This window comes from Bufo bufo, chromosome 1 (assembly GCF_905171765.1).
Source record: "Bufo bufo chromosome 1, aBufBuf1.1, whole genome shotgun sequence".
Taxonomy (NCBI): domain Eukaryota; kingdom Metazoa; phylum Chordata; class Amphibia; order Anura; family Bufonidae; genus Bufo; species Bufo bufo.
The window spans coordinates 668,327,968-668,349,896 of record NC_053389.1 but is presented as its reverse complement, the minus strand read 5'-3'; the positions used below and the strand labels follow the sequence as shown (position 1 = coordinate 668,349,896).

The following is a 21,929-nucleotide window of genomic DNA, read 5'->3' as shown; positions in this document are numbered from 1 at the left end:
GACAAAACTGAACGGAATGCTCCAAAATGCATTCCGTTCCGTTGCGTTCCCATACTGGAGAGAAAACTGCAACATGTTGTCGTTTGCTTTCCGTCCTGGGATGCGGAGCAAGACGTATCCGGAATGACCCCCAATGCAATTCAATGGGGATGGATCAGTTTTCTCTGCCACAATCGAAAACGGATCCGTCCCCTATTGACTTTGTTACAGATAAAACAACTGGATCCGTTCATAACGGATGCAGACGGTTGTATTATCAGTAACGGAAGCGTTTTTGATGAACCCTGCTGGATCCAGTAAAAACGCTAGTGGGAAAGTAGCATATAAATACGGGTTTCAAATAGGGTACCTGTGGGAAAAATGTGAATTAATACAGATATGTAATATGGAAATTGTAAGGTGTAGTGGGTTTCTAAGTGGTTCAGTGGTTTCCTTCCTTATTATAACTTGGTAGTAGATGGGACAAAATGGGGGAGAGTTATCAAAACCAGTATAAAGCAAAACTGGCTTAGGCTATTTTCACACATGAGGGAGTGTGATCCGGCAGGCAGTTCCGTCGTCGGAACTGCCCGCCGGATCCGCCGATCTGGATATGACTAAAAGCATTTGTGAGAAGCATCCGGATGCGGGTCCGTCTCACAAATGCTTTGCGAGAACGGATCCGTCTCTCCGCTTGTCATGCGGACAGACGGATCTGTCTTGTATCTTTTTTTCACATTTTTACGGACGGATCCGGCATTCCGGTATTTTGAATGCCAGATCCGGCACTAATACATTCCTATGGGGAAAAATGCAAGTCTTCACTTTTTTCCGCCGGAGATAAAACCGTAGCATGCTACGGTTTTCTCTTTTGCCTGGTCAGTCAAAATGACTGAACTGAAGACATCCTGATTAGTGTTGAGCGAACTTGTATTTTAAGTTCGGCGTCTAAAGGTCGGGTTATCGAAGATTTGCGTTACGGATTCCGCTACCACAGACCAAGTTATGGTCCGTGGTAGCGGAATCCATAATGCGATTCTTCGATAACCCGAACCCGAACTTTAGACGCCGAACTTAAAACACAAGTTCGCTCAACACTAATCCTGATGCATCCTGAACGGATTAGGGTACTTTCACACTTGCGGCAGGACGGATCCGACAGGCTGTTCACCCTGTCGGATCCATCCTTCTGCTATTTCGCCGTGCCGCCGCTCCGTCCCCATTGACTATAATGAGGACAGGGCGGAGCTCCGGCGCAGTACGGCAGTTCGCGGTGAGAGGCCACCGGACTAAAGTCGGACATGCAGGACTTTTAGTCCGGTGGCCTTTCGCCGTGCTGCGCCGGAGCTCCGCCCCCGTCCCCATTATAGTCAATGGGGACGGAGCGACGGCACGGCGAAATAGCGGAAGGACGGATCCGACAGGGTGAACAGCCTGTCGGATCCGTCATGCCGCAAGTGTGAAGGTAGCCTTACTCTCCATTCAGAATGCATGGGGATATACCTTATCAGTTCTTTTCCGGTATAGAGCTCCTGTGACGGAACTCTATGCCGGAAAAGAAAAACGCTAATGTGAAAGTACCCTTAGGGGCCCATAGCAACCAATCAGATTCCACCTTTCATTTTCCAGAGCTCCTCTGGAAAATGAAAGGTAGAATCTGATTGGTTGCTATGGGCAACTAAGCCAGTTCTCCTTTGCACCTGTTTTGATAACTCTCCCTCAATATAACCTGACATGCCATGTATTCAGTGCTATGATCACTCCCCTCACTGCGGCGGACAGCGCCCCCCTGCGTCACTCACACCGCAGGATCCATGCTCCTCCGGGTGTGCCGAACAGCTCTCAGCGTCCCCTCCCCACCCCGGGCCGCTGCAGCTCCAGAGCGAGTTCACACCATGCCGCGGAAGGAGAGCAGAGAGGTGACTGCTGCTGCTGTGGCCTGCCCCGGGAGAGCAGCCACTCGAGTGCCGGTCCTTCCCTGGTGCAGGCCTATCTTTCTTTGCAGACAGGGGCGGGATCCATGATATAAAATACAAGGGCAGGAATGAGCGGTGATGTCTGTTCCGGTCCTGGGGCTTGTTTACAGGTGGGAGCTAGAGCCGGGCATCTAGCTGGCAGTGGTATCCTGGGTGGCATCATATTCAGTGTACCACACATACCAGCTGGGCAGTGCCTAGTTGGCTGCTGAATAATGCCAGGGTGCAGCTACAATATAGGGCACTATATGTCAGCTGTGTGGCGCAGGGTCACATTATGGTGGTGCCTGATTCTATCAGGAGGGTGCCCTAAGGGTAAATGCACACAATCAGGATTGCGTGTGGATTTTCCGCACAGATTTGCGTGTAGAAAATCCGCACCATAGGTCATGTACATTTGTATTCTATGATAATTTGAGTTTCTCATGCACACGATGCAGATATTTTCTGTTCGAATTTTGACGTACGGTGCGGATTTTAAAATCCGCAGAATTTTATTTTATTTTTCCTGACCAGTTTTTCTCCATTCACTTCAATGGTTAGGAGTAAAATCCACATGCAAATCCTCAATTGATGCAGATTGACCGCACGGATTTCCCTGCGAACACCTGCAGATTTCAGTGCGGATTGTCTGCACGTAAATCCTGAACGTGTGCATTTACCCTCAGGCTAAAATCACACATCGCATATTTTTATGTGGATGAAATCTGCACAAAAACACCACAAATATGTTGCGGATTTCAATACGGCCATATGGATTTTGCAGTGTATTTAGATTTTAGATGTGAATTTTGATGCAGATTTTAAGTCAAAACCTCCTTTGCTGTCTCCCAGAGCTGCAGAAAAATCAGCACGTAAATCCAAATGACCGTTCTGCCCGCAGCATGTACTCCGTGTGAGCAAAACGCTATTGATTTGCTCTGTGCTGTAATTTAATCCCCAGTGCGTGCCCTGGCCGAAGGCCTCTTTCACGGGGTCGGTATTTGTAAGCTAAAACCAGTGGAACTTAAAGAGAAAAGATATAAGGGCTCATGCACAAGAACGTGAGCGGTCCACAATGCACGAGCATCGGCTGTGTGGCCGCCGTTTGCAGATGTGGACCCCGATTGGCTTGAATAGGTCCATGATCCGCAAATTCAGTTTTTTTTGCAGTGCAGAGGCACGGATTGAAATCCCATGGAGGAGCTCCGTAGTACTTCCGTGCCTCCGCTCCGCATCTTGCGGATTGCAGACCAATTCAAGTGAATGGGTCCACATCCATGATACGGAGAGCACACTGCCTGTATATGGCGGACCCGCTGTTTGCACGCCCGAATATGACCACAGACCACGTTTGTGCGTATAGAAATATTTGTGCCTCTTCTGTGTTTTGGACCCACTCCTGGTTTTGGCTTACAAATCTGACAGGCTGTTCACCCGCAGCATCAGCCTGCCGGAGTTCCTTGCCACTAGTGTGAAACTAGCCTAAAAAAGCTGTGCTCCCCTGTCGCCCCCCTGGGCTCAGCGAGCTCGTTTCCCTGACACTTAGAGCAACCCTGAATGGTATGGGTAGGGGGACATCTTCATTAGTAAAGTCACCAGGTTTCTGCTACCTAATCTGTACAGACGCCTTCATTATACGAGTAGATGATTTACATGGATTGTTGCAGGTCTTTTTTTTTTTATTTTTTTTTTTATAAAATCACACTTTATAGGCTGCAGCGCGAGCAAAGTGTAAGTTTTTGTATTCATGAGTAGTAGGATCTCCCGACCCTCCTCTGACTGACTGACAGCTTCCTCCCTATTAGGGTACATTCGCATCTATTCTCTGGCCATTTATCAGTTTTTAAAACACCTCCATCAAAAATGGATGGATTTCATTTTTTGTGGAGCCACGGAACGGACATACGGATGTGGACAGCACACTTCTTTTGCGGCCCCATTGAAGTGAATGGGTCCACATCCGACCCGCAAAAAATGCGGTTTGGATGCAGACAAAAAGTACGTTTGTGTGCATGATCCCTGAATCCATGTTCCGTCGGTGGTTTTCAAGGACCCGTAGGTGCTTGGTGCTCATCATGGCCAAAATAGTGCATGTTTCCGTAGTTTCTCCACTGACCACAGGATAAACACAGTAAAATCAATGGATCCATGTGCTGTCCATGGAGAACATAGACGGCACATGTCCATGATTCACTGACATGTCAGTACGTCCTAAGTGACTACTGTGGTGCCTTTGATGGCTTACAGTTTCTGGGTGAGAGGGATGTGAGGGGGTGCTCTATGATGAGCTATTGGGGTCCAATGACCTATATTCTGTTTTTGTACAGGGTCCTCTGTCATCCCCTGATTCAGTATTATTTATAATGACATCTATAAAATAGAAATTCTGCACACTAATTAAATTGTCCTTTACAGGGAAAAGGACAGAAGAAGGAGGCGGCACAGGCTGCCCATCCTACAGGTCCTGTTGTACTGGACAGAAGTGGCAGTGTTTTAATATCTGTACATGCCAAACCAGGTTCTAAACTGAATGCTGTAACAGGTAAGTAGTAACTCTAGTACCCCCTGCCTGTGTTGGGCTGGTACTAATTATCTCTATATTGTGGTATGGCGTTAATAAGAATGATTGTAGAGCATGCTGCATACTTAGGCTACTTTCACACTAGCGTTGTTTTAATCCGGCGTTCAATTCCGACACCGGAACTGCCCGCCGGATCCGGAAAAACGTGTGAAAACGGATTACATTTGAATCCTGATCAGGATTTTGATCACAATGAAAAAATGCATTGGAAAAAACGGATCCGCCATTTATGGACTTTAACTTTTTTTTCACATTTTTCGGGTTTAACATGCAAAAGCCGGATCCGTTTTGACTGAACACACAGTGCCAGATCCGGCGTTAATGCAAGTCAATGGGAAAAAGGCCTGATCCGGCGTTCAGTCAAAGTGTTCAGGCTTTTTGGCCGGAGGTAAAAATACTGCATGCTACGTTTTTCTGAAAAGCCTGATCAGTCTAAAAGACTGAACTGAAGACATCCTGATGCATCCTGAAGGACTGACTCTCTATTCAGAATGCATGGGGATAAAACTGATCAGTTCTTTTCCGGATTTGAGCCCCTAGGACGGAACTCAGCGCCGGAAAAGAAAAACGCTAGTGTGAAAGTACCCTTAGTCTAGAGACTTGGTTGTGTCATGGCCACATAGTATCTTCTGTGTAGCCCCAGCTAGTTAAAGTGGTAGTGCAGTGATTTATATTGATCACCTATCCTCGGGATAGGTCATCAATATCTGATCGGCGGGGTCCGACACTCGCCACCCCTGCCTATCAACTGTTTGAAGAGCAGGCGGCACTCCATGCGAGTGCCACTTCCTCTTTATTACGCTGCATTGTGTCTCGGAAGTGCATGTAGTTTATGTGAATTTTCATGTGGTTTCATGGCTGTATTTCCACACCAAAGTCCACCTGTGGAGTTTGTTGTCGATTTGATCTCACTCTCCGCAGATTAGAAAATTTCCACGTGGAAAATTTCTGCACCGTGTACCTGAGATTTTGCACTGTACTGTACTACGCTGCGTCTTTTCCATACAAACATCCGTGCACAATATTCACTGTGTGCATGTACCCTAAGGCAGACTTGTCGGAGGCACATGCTGCCTTATCTGGTTTCGGCCTAAGGGTCCATTCACACGTCCGCATCCGTTCCGCAATTTTGCAGAACAGGTGCGGACCCATTAATTTTCAATAGGGCTGGAATGTGCTGTCCGCATCCGCATTTGTGGATCCGCACTTCCGTTCTGCAAAAAAATAGAACATGTCCTATTCTTGTCCGCAATTGCGGACAAGTCATTTTCTATGAGAGTGATGGCGATGTGCGGTCCGCAAGATGCAGAACGCACATTGCCGGTGTCCGTGTTTTGCGGATCCGCAAAGCTCATACGGCCCTGTGAATGGACCCTTAGGCCCCTTTCACACGGGCGAGATTTCCGTGCGGGTGCAATGCGTGAGGTGAACGCATTGCACCCGCACTGAATCCGGACCCATTCATTTCTATGGGGCTGTGCACATGAGCGGTGATTTTCACGCATCACTTGTGCGTTGCGTGAAAATCGCAGCATGCTCCTCTTTGTGCGTTTTTCATGTAACGCAGGCCCCATAGAAATAAATGGGGTTGCGTGAAAATCGCAAGCAAGTGCGGATGCGGTGTGATTTTTCACGCACGGTTGCTAGGTCATGATCGGGATGGGGACCCGATCATTATTATTTTCCCTTATAACATGGTTATAAGGGAAAATAATAGCATTCTGAATACAGAATGCATAGTAAAATAGGGCTGGAGGGGTTAAAAAAAATAATAATAATAATTTAACTCTCCTTAATCCACTTGTTCGTGCAGCCCGGCTTCTCTTCTGTCTTCTTTTGTGAGGAATAGGACCTTTGATGACGTCACTACGTTCATCACATGGTCCGTCACATGATCCATCACCATGGTGATGGATCATGTGACGAACCATGTGATGAGCGTAGTGACGTCATCAAAGGTCCTATTCCTCACAAAAGAAGACAGAAGAGATGCCGGCTGCGCGAACAAGTGGATTAAGGTGAGTTAAATAAAAAAAAAATTAACCCCTCCAGCCCTATTTTACTATGCATTCTGTATTCAGAATGCTATTATTTTCCCTTATAACCATGTTATAAGGGGAAATAATACAATCTACACTACAACTAACCCAAACCTGAACTTCTGTGAAGAAGTTCAGGTCTGGGTACCACAGTCTTTTTTTTTTTATCACGCGCGTGCAAAACACATTGCACCCGCGCGATAGAAAATGAACATCGGAACGCAATCAAAACTGACTGCAATTGGGTACCTACTCGCGTGAGTTTGCCGCAATGCATCGGGACGCATCCGGACACGTTCGTCAGCAAGGGGCCTTAGTCTGAGGTGTGTTCAGACATGAAAGGAGTAATCTATTGCACATTTTGCTGTAAAAGCATGGCAAAATGCATTGCAAAAGGTATCTGGTACAAGTAGGGCATGCTGCAGATTTGAATGTATACCACAGGGATCAGCAATCTCCGGCATTCCAGATGTCCCGAAACTACAATTCCCAGAATCCTTTTTTCACTTTTGTGGGAGTTACAAGAAGAGCCGAGTAAGTTTGCATGATGGGAGTTGTAGTTTCACAGCAGACCGAGTGCCAAAGGTTGCTGATCCCTGGTGTACCATATCCTAAAATCTATGCACTTTCCTAGACGTACCAATGAGGTTTTGTAAAACTCCATCCATTTGCATTCTGCTGCAAACACATTACATTCCAGGTCCAGTACGTTGTGAAAGGGTGGCGTATTCAATTAAGACAGGTGTAGCTGTGCCTGTGATTCTCCGTGATCCTGTCAGTGATAGGGATGTCACCTTTCCTTTCCTGCCATTAGTTTTCCTTATCAACACGCCATCCACAGATGAAATCTGCAATCTCTGTTAATTCATTGACTGTATTATATTTCTACAATAGATGTGACGACAGAGGCTGTTGGAGTTGCAATTGCAGCTCCTCCATCTGAAGGAGAAGCAAATGCTGAATTATGCCGCTATCTCTCCAAGGTCCTGGAGGTGAAGAAAAGTGAAGTTAATCTTGAAAAGGTAAGTCTTTTGTTAACAGCAGTCTATAAGGCCACATTCAGAGATATCAGAATGTACAGTATAATACATGTGGCTCACAGGGCTGTAGCTATGGGGGTGCAGCAGTAGCGGCTGCAACAGACACTGGTGCCTTAGGAGGCCAAAAACCAGCTCTCCGTAGAAGAGCAGAATAATAAATGAGACATGGTAGCTGGGTGTCCTTGTTACAGATTCTGCATCGGAACCCGGGAGCCACAAGTGTTGAACTGGGTGTTCAAAACCAGCACGCGTTATGATTCGTATTCTTCAGCAAAAGCTGACCGTAGATGACCAGATCCTTATAATAGATCCAAGGGTCAAATCACAGCATGGCCATCTTGTCTGACCATATTGTTGTGGGCTCCAGTGTAGAGCTTCCACTGTGTTTCTATAATGAATTTCCCTAGGGACTGGGGCAAATTTTTACCCAGTTTCATAACCTGTGATATGTTTCTCGAAGGTGGCCATTTACTATATATACAGTATCTCACAAAAGTCAGTACACCCCTCACATTTTTGTAAATATTTTATTCTATCTTTTCATGGGACAACACTGAAGATAGGACACTTTGATACAATGTAAAGTAGTCAGTGTACAGCTTGTATAACAGTGTAAATTTGGTGTGCCCTCAAAATAACTCAACACACAACCATTAATGTCTAAACCGCTGGCAACAAAAGTGAGTACACCCCTAAGTGAAAATGGCCAAATTGTGCCTAAAGTGTCAATATTTTGTGTGGCCACCATTATTTTCCAGCACTGCCTTAACTCTCGTGGGCATAGAGTTCACCAGAGCTTCACAGGTTGCCACTGGAATCCTCTTCCATGATGGCATCACGGAGTTGGTGGATGTTAGAGACCTTGCGCTTCTCCACCTTCCATTTGAGGATGCCCCACAGATGCTCAATAGAGTTTAGGTCTGGAGACATGCTTGGCCAGTCCAGCACCTTTACACTGTTATACAAGCTGTACACTAACTACTTTAAATTGTATCAAAGTGTCAGATCTTCAGTGTTGTCCAATGAAAAGAGAATAAAATATTTACAAAAATGTGAGGGGTGTACTCACTTTTGTCAGATACTGTATATGTGTGGACCACTTGGCCCAGCAGAGCGAACTTGTGTTCAGTTTGGAGAGGGGACTAAGCCGCTGCCAAACACTTCGGGTGGTGGTTTGTCTCCTCTCCTGTGAGAACAAAGGATCGGTCATATTGAAATCTAAGGAATGTTACTTTAGTCCTCATTCACACAGCCATCAAAAAAATAGGATACTTTATTTTACTTTTAAAGAAAAATATCTTGTATATTTCTGCTACAGTGCTGATTTAAAGGGAACCTGTCATCTGGATTTTGGGTATAGAGCTGAGGACATGGGTTGCTAGATCACCGCTAGTACATCCACAATATCCAGTCCCCATAGCTCTGTGTGCTTTTATTGTGTATAAAAACCGATTTGTTACATATGCAAATTAACCTAAGGCTGCGTTCACACGGGTGAGATTTCCGCGCGGGTGCAATGCGGTAGGTGAACGCATTGCACCCGCACTGAATCTGGACCCATTCATTTCTATGGGGCTGTTCAGATGAGCGATGACTTATGCGTTGCGTTAAAATCGCAGCATGCTCTATATTCTGCGTTTTTCACGCAACGCAGGCCCCATAGAAGTGAATGGGGTTGCGTGAAAATCGCAAGCATCCGCAAGCAAGTGCGGATGCGGTGCGATTTTCACGCATGGTTGCTAGGTGACAGTCTATAAACTGTATTACTTTCCCTTATAACATGGTTATAAGGGAAAATAATAGCGTTCTGAATACAGAATGCATAGTACAATAGGGCTGGAGGGGTTTAAAAAAATAAACTCATTAACTCACCTTCTCCTCTTGATCTCGAAGTTCCCGGTCTCTTCTTTACTTGAGTTGTGGGCTAAAGGACCTTTGGTGACGTCAGATCTCATGCTCCAATCACATGGTACATCACCGTGGTGATGTACCATGTGATTGGGGCATGAGATCTGACGTCACCAAAGGTCCTTTAGCCCACAACTCAAGTAAAGAAGAGACCGGGAACTTCGAGATCAAGAGGAGAAGGTGAGTTAATGAGTTTATTTTTTTAAACCCCTCCAGCCCTATTGTACTATGCATTCTGTATTCAGAATGCTATTATTTTCCCTTATAACCATGTTATAAGGGAAAGTAATACAATCTACACTACAACTAACCCAAACCTGAACGTCTGTGAAGAAGTTCGGGTCTGGGTACCAGTGTCGGTTTTTTATCACGCGTGTGCAAAACACATTGCACTGCGCGATAAAAACTGAACATCGGAACGCAATTGCAGTCAAAACTGACTGCAATTGCATTCCTACTCGCGCGGTTTTGCCGCAACACACCGGGACGCATCCGGACACGCTCGTGTGAACCCAGCCTAAGATGAGTCATAGCTTGAAAATATGACTCTTCTCTGGTCACACAAGTAAGATATGACTCTTTTATGTTAATTTGCATATGTATCAAATCAGTTTTTTTACACAATAAAAGCACACAGAGCTATGGGGACTGGGTATTGCGGATGTGCTAGTGGCCATCTAGCAACCCATGTCCTCAGCTCTATACCCAAAATCCTAGTGACAGGTTCCCTTTAAAGGGGATAAATAACTGATCCGCTGGGGGTCCATCTGCTTGGACCCCCACTGATCCCAAAACAGGGATCCCATGTTCTCGTCCTGATGGAGCGGCAGGCCGAATATACAGCTTGCAGCTCCATTCATCCTTTGTGGGACTGCTGGAAATAGAGTACAACTCTGCTATCTCCAGTAGTCTCATAGCGAATGAATGGAGCAGCAGGGCTCATGCTCAGCCTGGAACATGGGACCCCTTATTTACTATGAAGGTGCATTACAGCTAATTAAATAGCTGTTGTGTGCAGATGTGTATTTCTGATTTGCTAAACCTAGATCATGTATGTGGATAATGTAATGCAGATTAACAAAAAGCTGACTATCTTACAGGGTGGAAAAAGTCGGGAAAAAATAGTGAAGATTTCAGCAGCTACAACACCAGAAATTGTTTTGGAAAAACTAAAGAGTGAAGCATCCAAAAGCTGATTATTTTTTCTTGTTGATGGACTTTTTGAATTTGATGAAATTATACAGAGAAGCCATGCTGAAATAATAAAAATCAACCACGTTTTAATCTACCGTACATATAACATGATGGTCAAGCGTTTTATTGAGGAACTACTACTTTACAATACTGTCAGCAGATATTCACAAATGTCTGAATAATGAAGAGCAGATAATATTAGCCTCATGGTAGACACCACCCAATGTGCTACGAACCCACAAGCCAGCGCCGTAATACACTGGGAGGACTGACTAGTCCACTCGATGTATTACAATGGGAAAGGTGGTAGTTTGACCGTAAAAAAAATTATTTATCTGGACTCGAGGAGCATTTAGCTCTCCAGGGAGGTGACTGATTCCCTTAAATGGGGTGTCCTGTTTCGGTAGGAAACTGGACAGCACATGCAATCTGCCTACAGTAAAGAACAGACTGTTACTTACCCGAAAGATCCTGCGCCGTTGCTTCAGTTCTCCTGTCAGGGCTCTGTTTACCTAGCTGTAGCAGTGATGTCATGTCAACATGTGACCACTTCAGCCTATCCCTGGTCTCTTCGGTGCACTGCCGAGGCCAGCGATTGGCTGCAGTTGTCACACGTCGATGTGACATCACTGCAGTAGTAGGGTAAACAGACCCCTGCTAGGAGTACCAAAGCAGCAGTGTGGGGGCTATCAGATAATTAATGACTACAGCTGAGTGAATCTACTTCGGATCTAATATCCGAAGTCGATACGCATAATAGTTCGTTGGAATACTGTACGGAGCGAGTGCTCTGTACAGTATTAGAATGTATTGACTCCTATAAGCCGAAGTTATTACTGCGAAGTCTTGCGAGACTTCGCACAATAACTTCATAAATAAATTTCTACTGTAAAAAAAAAAATTCCCAAGCTCTGGTTTGGTTCCAAGTGGTACCTATTTGATTACATGTTTCTGTTTTCTCCTAAAACCAGACATCTCTTACCCCTTTAAGAGAGATCCAGACACATTGCATGGTGCTGTAAACTCCTATTCATTATAATCAAGTGATTTGGAAGCCTAGAAAGTGGCTTCGGATCTACAGTACTTAAAATAACAGTGGGCAATTCCCAGTGAAACATGGAAAGGCAAAATGCTACATAGAAGGGGTTAAAGAGGTCCAAAATACTGATTTACAAGCACTCACACACACCTACCATTCACGAGGGGGTGGCTGCTTAGTATTATACTTGCACATAAATGAGGCTTCTATAGGGGGCCAGGCTACATGATCTAACAGTGTGACCGGGGGACTAGCCCCCTACAGCAACCTTATCTATCTGCAGGTAGAATACTAAACTGCCAGTATACTTCAGTTTGCCAACAACATTTCTTGTTTTTGGCAAAATATATACAATGCAAATCCGCACCACGTGTATGGCGTGGACTCGGATCACAAATTTAACACTTGGTTCACAAGAGAGAGCTCAAGGGAAACACTTCATGCTCTCCACTGCTTCTATACCTTTTAAAATGACTATGTCCCATTTTCTTTTTCTTGGGCCTATTTGATATTGAAGGATGGTCCAATTATAAAAAAAAATAATAATGATCTAGTTCTACTACTCCCCTCCTAATGCATTGGATGGACCTTCAACATTACAGAAGTGGCCTACACCAAATGACATAAAAGATGTGCATGTATTACCTCATTTTCCCCCACTCAAGGTGTTCTGATACAGCTCTGCTCTAGGTGCGCTTTTCTCCACCGATGTAAAAACTGAACTTTGATGTTCTTCTAATGTATGTTTTTTAACTGCATTGTGATTTCTAGGTATTGTTACGGCTGAGAAAAGATTATTGTTCTGATGACTTTATACTTGTTTTCAATAAAAATAAAATGCATTGAGAATGAGTTTTTTTTTTTCTTCTAATTTTTCCTTAGGGTACATTTTATGTGGCTGCATTTTTTTTGATCAAAAAAGCAACTGATCTGATCACCTAAAAGTAGAATATATTTTTTTTTCAAAGCAAAGCGTTGGGATAACAACTAGTTTTTCTTTGCACTAGGGTTTACTCACACAACAGTTTTTAAAGTGCCCATAAAATACTTCCACGGTCTAGAGTAGACATTGCTTTATTTTTCAATCAATGCTAAACAACAATGTAGAAATGGAAATTCATAGAGCATGATGACCCTTGATGTGTACGGAGCAGTGTAAAAAACACATTTGAGCATGTGTGTATTTTATTCTAGCTCATGCAATTACCATAGGAATTGCTGGTCATCGCCACACATACAAACAAAAATATTACACCCCACCAATGATATCATTAATAACGATCAGGGTAAAATCTCTGGTTTCCAGAATGATAGCTGTGGTGTCCTCCTGCCTGATGGTAAGATCGATCCTGTCTGTATTGGTTGTGGTTACTACCCCAGCCTCTACCACCTCGTGGTTGATTATAGCTGTTATTGGACCAGTCACGTCTTCCTTCCCAGCCTCTCTGGTGTCTGTTATCTCTATACCTGTAATCAACAGAAACAGATTCATGTTATACAATGTATTGATTATTGGTATTCGGTATTTGAAGTATTTTCCTTCCATTCGATCAAAGTCGATTAACATCTATACTTTTTTCAAGTATGAACTTAACATTAGGCTCTGTTTACACCATAAATATGTGCGATGATGTATATGCAAGAAGTGCGTTTGTTAACAGACCTACAGATGGCAAATTAGTCATACTAAAAGCAATCTGAATTGGAACCCAAGTGTGTGCAGCACTGAATGAGAACAAGGCATGAGGGGAGCACATGATAACAGATGCCATTCTGTATACGTGGCAGCACTCCTGAGTGGAGGTGGGCCTCGACTTTAGATAACAGATATGGAGATCTCTTTTTATTGGCTAGACATGCCTTTAACCACCTCCGGACCACCTAACGCAGGATCGCGTTCCGGAGGTGGCAGCGCTGCGCACAGTCACGCATATACGCGTCATCTCGCGATGGCCGAGATTTCCTGTGAACGCGCGCACACAGGCGCGCGCGCTCACAGGAACGGAAGGTAAGAGAGTTGATCTCCAGCCTGCCAGCGGCGATCGTTCGCTGGCAGGCTGGAGATGTGTTTTTTTTAACCCCTAACAGGTATATTAGACGCTGTTTTGATAACAGCGTCTAATATACCTGCTACCTGGTCCTCTGGTGGTCCCCTTTGTTTGGATCGACCACCAGAGGACACAGGTAGCTCTGTAAAGTAGCACCAAGCACCACTACACTACACTACACCCCCCCCGTCACTTATTAACCCCTTATTAGCCCCTGATCACCCCATATAGACTCCCTGATCACCCCCCTGTCATTGATTACCCCCCTGTCATTGATCACCCCCCTGTAAAGCTCCATTCAGATGTCCGCATGATTTTTACGGATCCACTGATAGATTGATCGGATCCGCAAAACGCATCCGGACGTCTGAATGAAGCCTTATAGGAGCATGATCAATGACTGTGGTGATCACCCCATATAGACTCCCTGATCACCCCCTGTCATTGATTACCCCCCTGTAAAGCTCCATTCAGACGTCCGCATGATTTTTACGGATGCACTGATAGATGGATCCGATCCGCAAAACGCATCCGGACGTCTGAATGAAGCCTTACAGGGGCATGATCAATGACTGTGGTGATCACCCCCCTGTCATTGATCAACCCCCTGTAAAGCTCCATTCAGATGTCCGCATGATTTTTACGGATGCACTGATAGATGGATCGGATCCGCAAAACGCATCCGGACGTCTGAATGAAGCCTTACAGGGGCATGATCAATGACTGTGGTGATCACCCCATATAGACTCCCTGATCACCCCCTGTCATTGATTACCCCCCCTGTAAAGCTCCATTCAGACGTCCGCATGATTTTTACGGATGCACTGATAGATGGATCCGATCCGCAAAACGCATCCGGACGTCTGAATGAAGCCTTACAGGGGCATGATCAATGACTGTGGTGATCACCCCCCTGTAAAGCTCCATTCAGACGTCCGCATGATTTTTACGGATGCACTGATAGATGGATCCGATCCGCAAAACGCATACGGACGTCTGAATGAAGCCTTACACGGGCGTGATCAATGACTGTGGTTATCACCCCATATAGACTCCCTGATCACCCCCCTGTCATTGATCACCCCCCTGTCATTGATCACCCCCCCCTGTCATTGATCACCCCCCCCTGTCATTGATCACCCCCCCCTGTCATTGATCACCCCCCCCTGTAAGGCTCCATTCAGACATTTTTTTGGCCCAAGTTAGCGGAATTTTTTTATTTTTTTCTTACAAAGTCTCATATTCCACTAACTTGTGTCAAAAAATAAAATCTCACATGAACTCACCATACCCCTCACGGAAACCAAATGCGTAAAATTTTTTAGACATTTATATTCCAGACTTCTTCTCACGCTTTAGGGCCCCTAGAATGCCAGGGAGGTATAAATACCCCACATGTGACCCCATTTCGGAAAGAAGACACCCCCAGGTATTCCGTGAGGGGCATATTGAGTCCATGAAAGATTGAAATTTTTGTCCCAAGTTAGCGGAACGGGAGACTTTGTGAGAAAAAAATTAAAAATATCAATTTCCGCTAACTTGTGCCAAAAAAAAAATAAATTCTATGAACTCGCCATGCCCCTCATTGAATAACCTTGGGGTGTCTTCTTTCCAAAATGAGGTCACATGTGGGGGATTTATACTGCCCTGGCATTCTAGGGGCCCCAAAGCGTGAGAAGAAGTCTGGTATCCAAATGTCTAAAAATGCCCTCCTAAAAGGAATTTGGGCCCCTTTGCGCATCTAGGCTGCAAAAAAGTGTCACACATCTGGTATCGCCGTACTCAGGAGAAGGTGGGGAATGTGTTTTGGGGTGTCATTTTACATATACCCATGCTGGGTGAGAGAAATATCTTGGTCAAATGCCAACTTTGTATAAAAAAAAATGGGAAAAGTTGTCTTTTGCCAAGATATTTCTCTCACCCAGCAAGGGTATATGTAAAATGACACCCCAAAACACATTCCCCAACTTCTCCTGAATACGGCGATACCACATGTGTGACACTTTTTTGCAGCCTAGGTGGGCAAAGGGGCCCACATTCCAAAGAGCACCTTTAGGATTTCACAGGTCATTTACCTACTTACCACACATTAGGGCCCCTGGAAAATGCCAGGGCAGTATAACTACCCCACAAGTGACCCCATTTTGGAAAGAAGACACCCCAAGGTATTCCGTGAGGGGCATTGCGAGTTCCTAGAATTTTTTATTTTTTGTCACAAGTTAGTGGAAAATGCTGATTTTTTTTTTTTTTATACAAAGTCTCATATTCCACTAACTTGTGACAAAAAATAAAAACTTCCATGAACTCACTATGCCCATCAGCGAATACCTTGGGGTCTCTTCTTTCCAAAATGGGGTCACTTGTGGGGTAGTTATACTGCCCTGGCATTCTAGGGGCCCAAATGTGTGGTAAGGAGTTTGAAATCAAATTCTGTAAAAAATGACCTGTGAAATCCGAAAGGTGCTCTTTGGAATATGGGCCCCTTTGCCCACCTAGGCTGCAAAAAAGTGTCACACATCTGGTATTGCCGTACTCAGGAGAAGGTGGGGAATGTGTTTTGGGGTGTCATTTTACATATACCCATGCTGGGTGAGAGAAATATCTTGGCAAAAGACAACTTTTCCCAATTTTTTATACAAAGTTGGCATTTGACCAAAATATTTATCTCACCCAGCATGGGTATATGTAAAAAGACACCCCAAAACACATTCCCCACCTTCTCCTGAGTACGGAGATACCAGATGTGTGACACTTTTTTGCAGCCTAGGTGGGCAAAGGGGCCCATATTCCAAAGAGCACCTTTCGGATTTCACAGGTCATTTTTTACAGAATTTGATTTCAAACTCCTTACCACACATTTGGGCCTCTAGAATGCCAGGGCAGTATAACTACCCCACAAGTGACCCCATTTTGGAAAGAAGAGACCCCAAGGTATTTCGTGATGGGCATAGTGAGTTCATAGAAGTTTTTATTTTTTGTCACAAGTTAGTGGAATATGAGACTTTGTAAGAAAAAAAAAAAAAGAAAAAAATCATTTTCCGCTAACTTGTGACAAAAAATAAAAAGTTCTATGAACTCACTATGCCCATCAGCGAATACCTTAGGGTGTGTTCTTTCCGAAATGGGGTCATTTGTGGGGTGTTTGTACTGTCTGGCCATTGTAGAACCTCAGGAAACATGACAGGTGCTCAGAAAGTCAGAGCTGCTTCAAAAAGCGGAAATTCACATTTTTGTACCATAGTTTGTAAACGCTATAACTTTTACCCAAACCATTTTTTTTTTTACCCAAACATTTTTTTTTTATCAAAGACATGTAGAACTATAAATTTAGAGCAAAATTTCTATATGGATCTCGTTTTTTTTGCAAAATTTTACAACTGAAAGTGAAAAATGTCATTTTTTTGCAAAAAAAATCGTTAAATTTCGATTAATAACAAAAAAAGTAAAAATGTCAGCAGCAATGAAATACCACCAAATGAAAGCTCTATTAGTGAGAAGAAAAGGAGGTAAAATTCATTTGGGTGGTAAGTTGCATGACCGAGCAATAAACGGTGAAAGTAGTGTAGGTCAGAAGTGTAAAAAGTGGCCTGGTCTTTCAGGGTGTTTAAGCACTGGGGGCTGAGGTGGTTAAAATAGATGTCCAAGTTTGGCTTCAGTGTAATGGTGGATTTTCAGGCAGATTATCGGGGACAAACATTAAAGATGCAGCCGATGAACGAGTGAAACGCGCGTTCATCAGGTGAAACTGTCATGAGTGCAGGGCAGCAGATCGTGCTGCCCAGTAACAATGCAGCTCTATGAGAAGCGATGGCTCATACTGTGTAGGTTACATGCAGCGCTACACCCCCACTGAACGAGCAGTCAGTTATCAAGAAGAAAGCTTCGTTCCAGATAATTTGCTGCTCCTCAGCCCGTGTAAACCCACCTTAAAGAGGACCTTTCACCTGGAAAAACATTGTGAACTAAGTATGCTGCCATGGAGAGCAGCGCCCGGGGATCTCACTGCACTTACTATTATCCCTGGGCGCCGCTCCGTTCTCCCGTTATCCCCTCCGGTATCTTTACTCACTAAGTTATAGTAGGCTGTGTCTTCCCTTGTCCTGTGGGCGTCTCCTTCTCCTAGGCTGCAGCGCTGGCCAATCACAGCGCACAGCTCACAGCCTGGGAGGTTTTTTTCTCCCGGGCTGTGAGCTCTGCGCTGCGATTGGCCAGCGCTGCAGCCTAGGAGAAGGAGACGCCCACAGGACAAGGGAAGACACAGCCTACTATAACTTAGTGAGTAAAGATACCGGAGGGGATAACGGGAGAACGGAGCAGCGCCCAGGGATAATAGTAAGTGCAGTGAGATCCCTGGGCGCCGCTGTATATGTCATGATACTTAGTTCACAATGTCAGGATCGGTGAAAGGTCCTCTTTAAGGCCCCTTGCTCACGAGCAAGTTCCAAGCATTGGACTTGCAGCATGTGTCAGCGAGAGCACCCGTCCTGTCCTCCCAGCACTGATGGGGTTGCATAGAATTATATTGATTTATGATGGTATGTAACCCTTACAATTCTGGAATGTATTGGATAACACTGACATAATGCCGTCAGTGTTATCCAATACATTCCAGACCTCTAAGGGTTACACCGCATCATAAATCAATATAATTTTATGCGACCCAGTCAGTGCTGGGAGGTCAGGACGGGTGCTCTCGCTGACACATGCTGCGAGTCTAATATGTGGAACTCGGTCATGTGAAGTGGGCCTAATAGTATCAACCTGCAGAATAAAGTTAAAAGGGTTGTGCAGTCAAAAGATATTGATGACCTGTCCTCAGGATAGGTCATCAATATATCAGGTCGGCAGGGGTCAGAATCCTGGCAGCTTCACCCATCAGCTGTTTGAAAAGGTAGCATTGCTTGTGCGAGTGCCGCTTCAAAATTACCTGCCTGTAAGTTCACTTGTAGAGGGAGGACAGTGTAATTACAACTGATCATCTCCTTTAACATGTCAATTATACCACACAAAGAACACAGTAATTAAATATTTTTTTTTATAAAATGACAAAACACAATTGACATATTTAGTCCATCTCTCTGCCCCTCCCAAAAAAAAAAAAAAAAAAAGTGATCATAAAGTCATACCTGCCTTTATTGAATTAAATGGAGTATATGTTTGTATATTATTTTTGAAAATTCAAATGTATGGCAAAATGTTGATCTCTGACTTGCTTGCCGGTGATTCAGTGTTTCATCCTGGATAGTCTACCATGCTAATCTGTCTGTCAAAAATAGACAAACAACTGACCTCCAATGAGGAGTCGGCACCTACCTGTCCTGATTCCTCTGGTTGCCTCCCCTCCAGTCTTCAACAATAGGTGGTTGGCTTTCTGGCATTTTCAAATATTCCTGATACTCAGCATCCTGTGCTGTGAAGCGGTGAGAAAACATGTTCTCATACGTCTGCTTTATATCAGAAGTGTCTGTCATTCTGAGAAAGAAAAAGATGACCAGATTAAGAAATAAAGTTCCCAAACCTTATTAAAGATCAGGCTTCTGTAGCAACCCCTCAGCACCCTGTGATCACATAGCAGGGGGGGGGGGGTCCAATGGGGTAACAGAGGAAGCGTCCTCCCTCTCTCTAACCACTTAAATGCTGCAGTCAGCATTTACCACAGCATCTAAGTGGTTAAACAAACAGAATTGAATTCCCTCTGATCCCAGCTGTGTAATACAGCCAGGACCCGATTGTACAGGCACAGCTCCTGCGCCATCACCGTGCCGCAATAGTACAGCGCTGTGCGTTAGCAGCCTTAACTTCCTTCCAGGAATGCCTTTACTGCCACCTTCCTTTCCCTGGCTGCTAGGACCAGAAGTAATGTCGGCTATCTTTTTTAAAGGGGTATTCTCATCAAAAAATTCTGGGCATACCCACAGCATAGATACACACCCTAACCCAGCTTATGTGGGAGTCACACCACTGGCTCAGCTGCTCCCACAACTTATAAATTAGCCAAGAGAGACATGCAAGGCCACCTCTCCATTCTGTCTTTACCTGGAAGTGGCCTCATCAGGCAGGGATGTGCGGCTCCCGGAGGTGGGACCTGCATCTATCAGAGATTTATGGCACATTCTGTGGCTATGCTAGAATATCTGAGATGGGGATACCGAGACATCGGATCCCCAAGCAGCACTGAGACTTTTATATTCATGGCTGACTCTCAGGATAGACCATCAGTATTTGATGGATCAGCTGCTCTGCATTGTGTAGTGGACAGTGCTGGTAACTGCAGCGCTTCTCCCTCAATGGCCGCTCCATCCCCAGGACTACTGCAGGCCAGCAGATTGTGGGGTTGACTATGTTGAGCCCAGGAAACCTCTAAGGCCCCATGCACACAGCTGTGCCCGTTCTGTGGTCTGCAAACCAAGGCTACCACAAAACATGGCTACGGACCACGTGGATCAGGTCCCACACTATTGTAGTAATGCAAGTTTTGGAGGAGCTGCGGAACAGACATACGGATGCAGACCGCACACGCTGTGTTGTCCTCAAATGAATTGGTCCCAGGTTGTGTACATGGGACCTAAGGCCTCCTGCACACAAACGTTTTTTTTTTTTCGTTTACGGGCCATTTTTTGCGTTCCGTATATGGAACCATTCATTTCAATAGTTCCACAAAAAAAAAAACGGAATGTACTCCGTATGCATTCTGTATTTCTGTTCCAAGTGAATGGGTCCGCGATCCGTGATGTGGAATGCAAACGGCCGCTGCCCATGTATTGCGGACACGCACCATGTCTCATGCACACGACCGTTGTTTTGGTCTGCATCGGAGCCGCGGTTTTTGTGACTCGGATTCGGACCAATTCACTTCAATGGAGCCGCAAAAGATGCGGACAGCACTCTGTGTGCTGTCCGCATCCGTTGCTCCGTTCCGTGGTCCGCAAAAAAATATAACCTGTCCTATTCTTGTCAGTTTTGCAAACAAGAATAGGCAATTATATCAATGGCTGTCCGTGCTTTTCCGCAAATTGCAGAACGCAGACGGACGCCATCCATGTCCACAGGCTATAACCGGTGCTCAAGGTGAGGCCATTCTCTTGAATGGGTTAGAACTAAAACACCAGATATAGCTCATTATAAAAAAACAAAACACCTTTTTCCCCAATCCTGAATAATTATTTTCAATTTATCACCAAGCGCATATAGTCTGTCATTCCCAGGAACCACCAAACCGAGCCATTCAGTGCCACCTATGTAATGAATGATGAAGGCTGCACACGACCCTCTACTCCCCCCATTCATCCCCCTAGAAAGTAAGAAGAGATACACGGCGCTGCAGTGTGAACACTGCCCTACCTGCGATGTAAGGAGTACCGGGCGGCTTTCCCTCAGACGTGCAGCTCAGCTCTGCAGAACAACAGTGTACTCTCACACAGCAGAGGTCTAAAGGACCTTTGATGACGTCGTGAGCATGTGATCAGTCTCGTGTGTGTGTGTGTGTGGGAGGAGTCAGGACCTAGGCTGAGCCTGAGGAGTACACATCGGTGTTGCGACACAGTTAAACACACTCACAGCCCTGCAGAACAATGGAAATACTTGCACAGATGTGAAAAAAAGCCTAATTCATGTGTGAACTCCCACTGTGGTCACCCTTCAATCCCCACACAGAAATTGCCATTGAAGATCAATGGGGGAGATTTATTAAAATTGGTGTAAAGAAAAACTGGCTTAGTTGCCCCTAGCATCCAATCAGATTCCATCTTTCATTTTTTTAGAACCCCTTTGGAAAATGAAAGGTGGAATCTGATTGGTTGCTAGGGGCAACTAAGACAGTTTTCCTTTACACCAGTTTTAATAAATCTTCCATATGGTTTTAATGCAGACTTTAACACTGAAAACGCAGAGAAATCTGCTTGGGTAATCCACCGTGTGAACATGCTCTAAGGCCCCTTGCAGACGAGCGGGTGTCACGCTGCGGACTCGCAGCGCAGCACCCGTCCTGAACTTCCAGAACTGTTGGGGCCGCATAGCATTATATTGATTTATGATGCTATGTAACCCTTAGAGGTCTGGAATGTATTGGATAACACTGACAGCATTATGTCAGTGTTATCTAATACAGTCCAGAACTGTAAAGGTTACATAGCATCATAAATTA

At 44.9% G+C, this 21,929-nt stretch overlaps 1 protein-coding gene across 2 annotated transcripts; it reads left to right on the top strand.

Moving 5' to 3' along the window:
- Window positions 1-1,741: 1,741 nt before the first annotated feature.
- C1H15orf40 (chromosome 1 C15orf40 homolog) lies at window positions 1,742-11,091 on the top strand. Of its 2 annotated transcripts, none has more exons than XM_040414057.1 (4): window positions 1,742-1,898; window positions 4,353-4,479; window positions 7,452-7,579; window positions 10,606-11,091. In XM_040414057.1, the coding sequence occupies exons 1-4, from the start codon at window positions 1,794-1,796 to the stop codon at window positions 10,699-10,701; spliced, it is 456 nt and encodes a 151-aa protein (XP_040269991.1). In that variant the 5' UTR covers window positions 1,742-1,793; the 3' UTR covers window positions 10,702-11,091. The 2 variants fall into 2 exon arrangements, with proteins under 2 accessions (XP_040269991.1, XP_040269992.1); XM_040414058.1 differs by lacking the exon at window positions 1,742-1,898 and adding an exon at window positions 1,909-2,065.
- The last annotated feature ends 10,838 nt before the right edge of the window (window positions 11,092-21,929 follow it).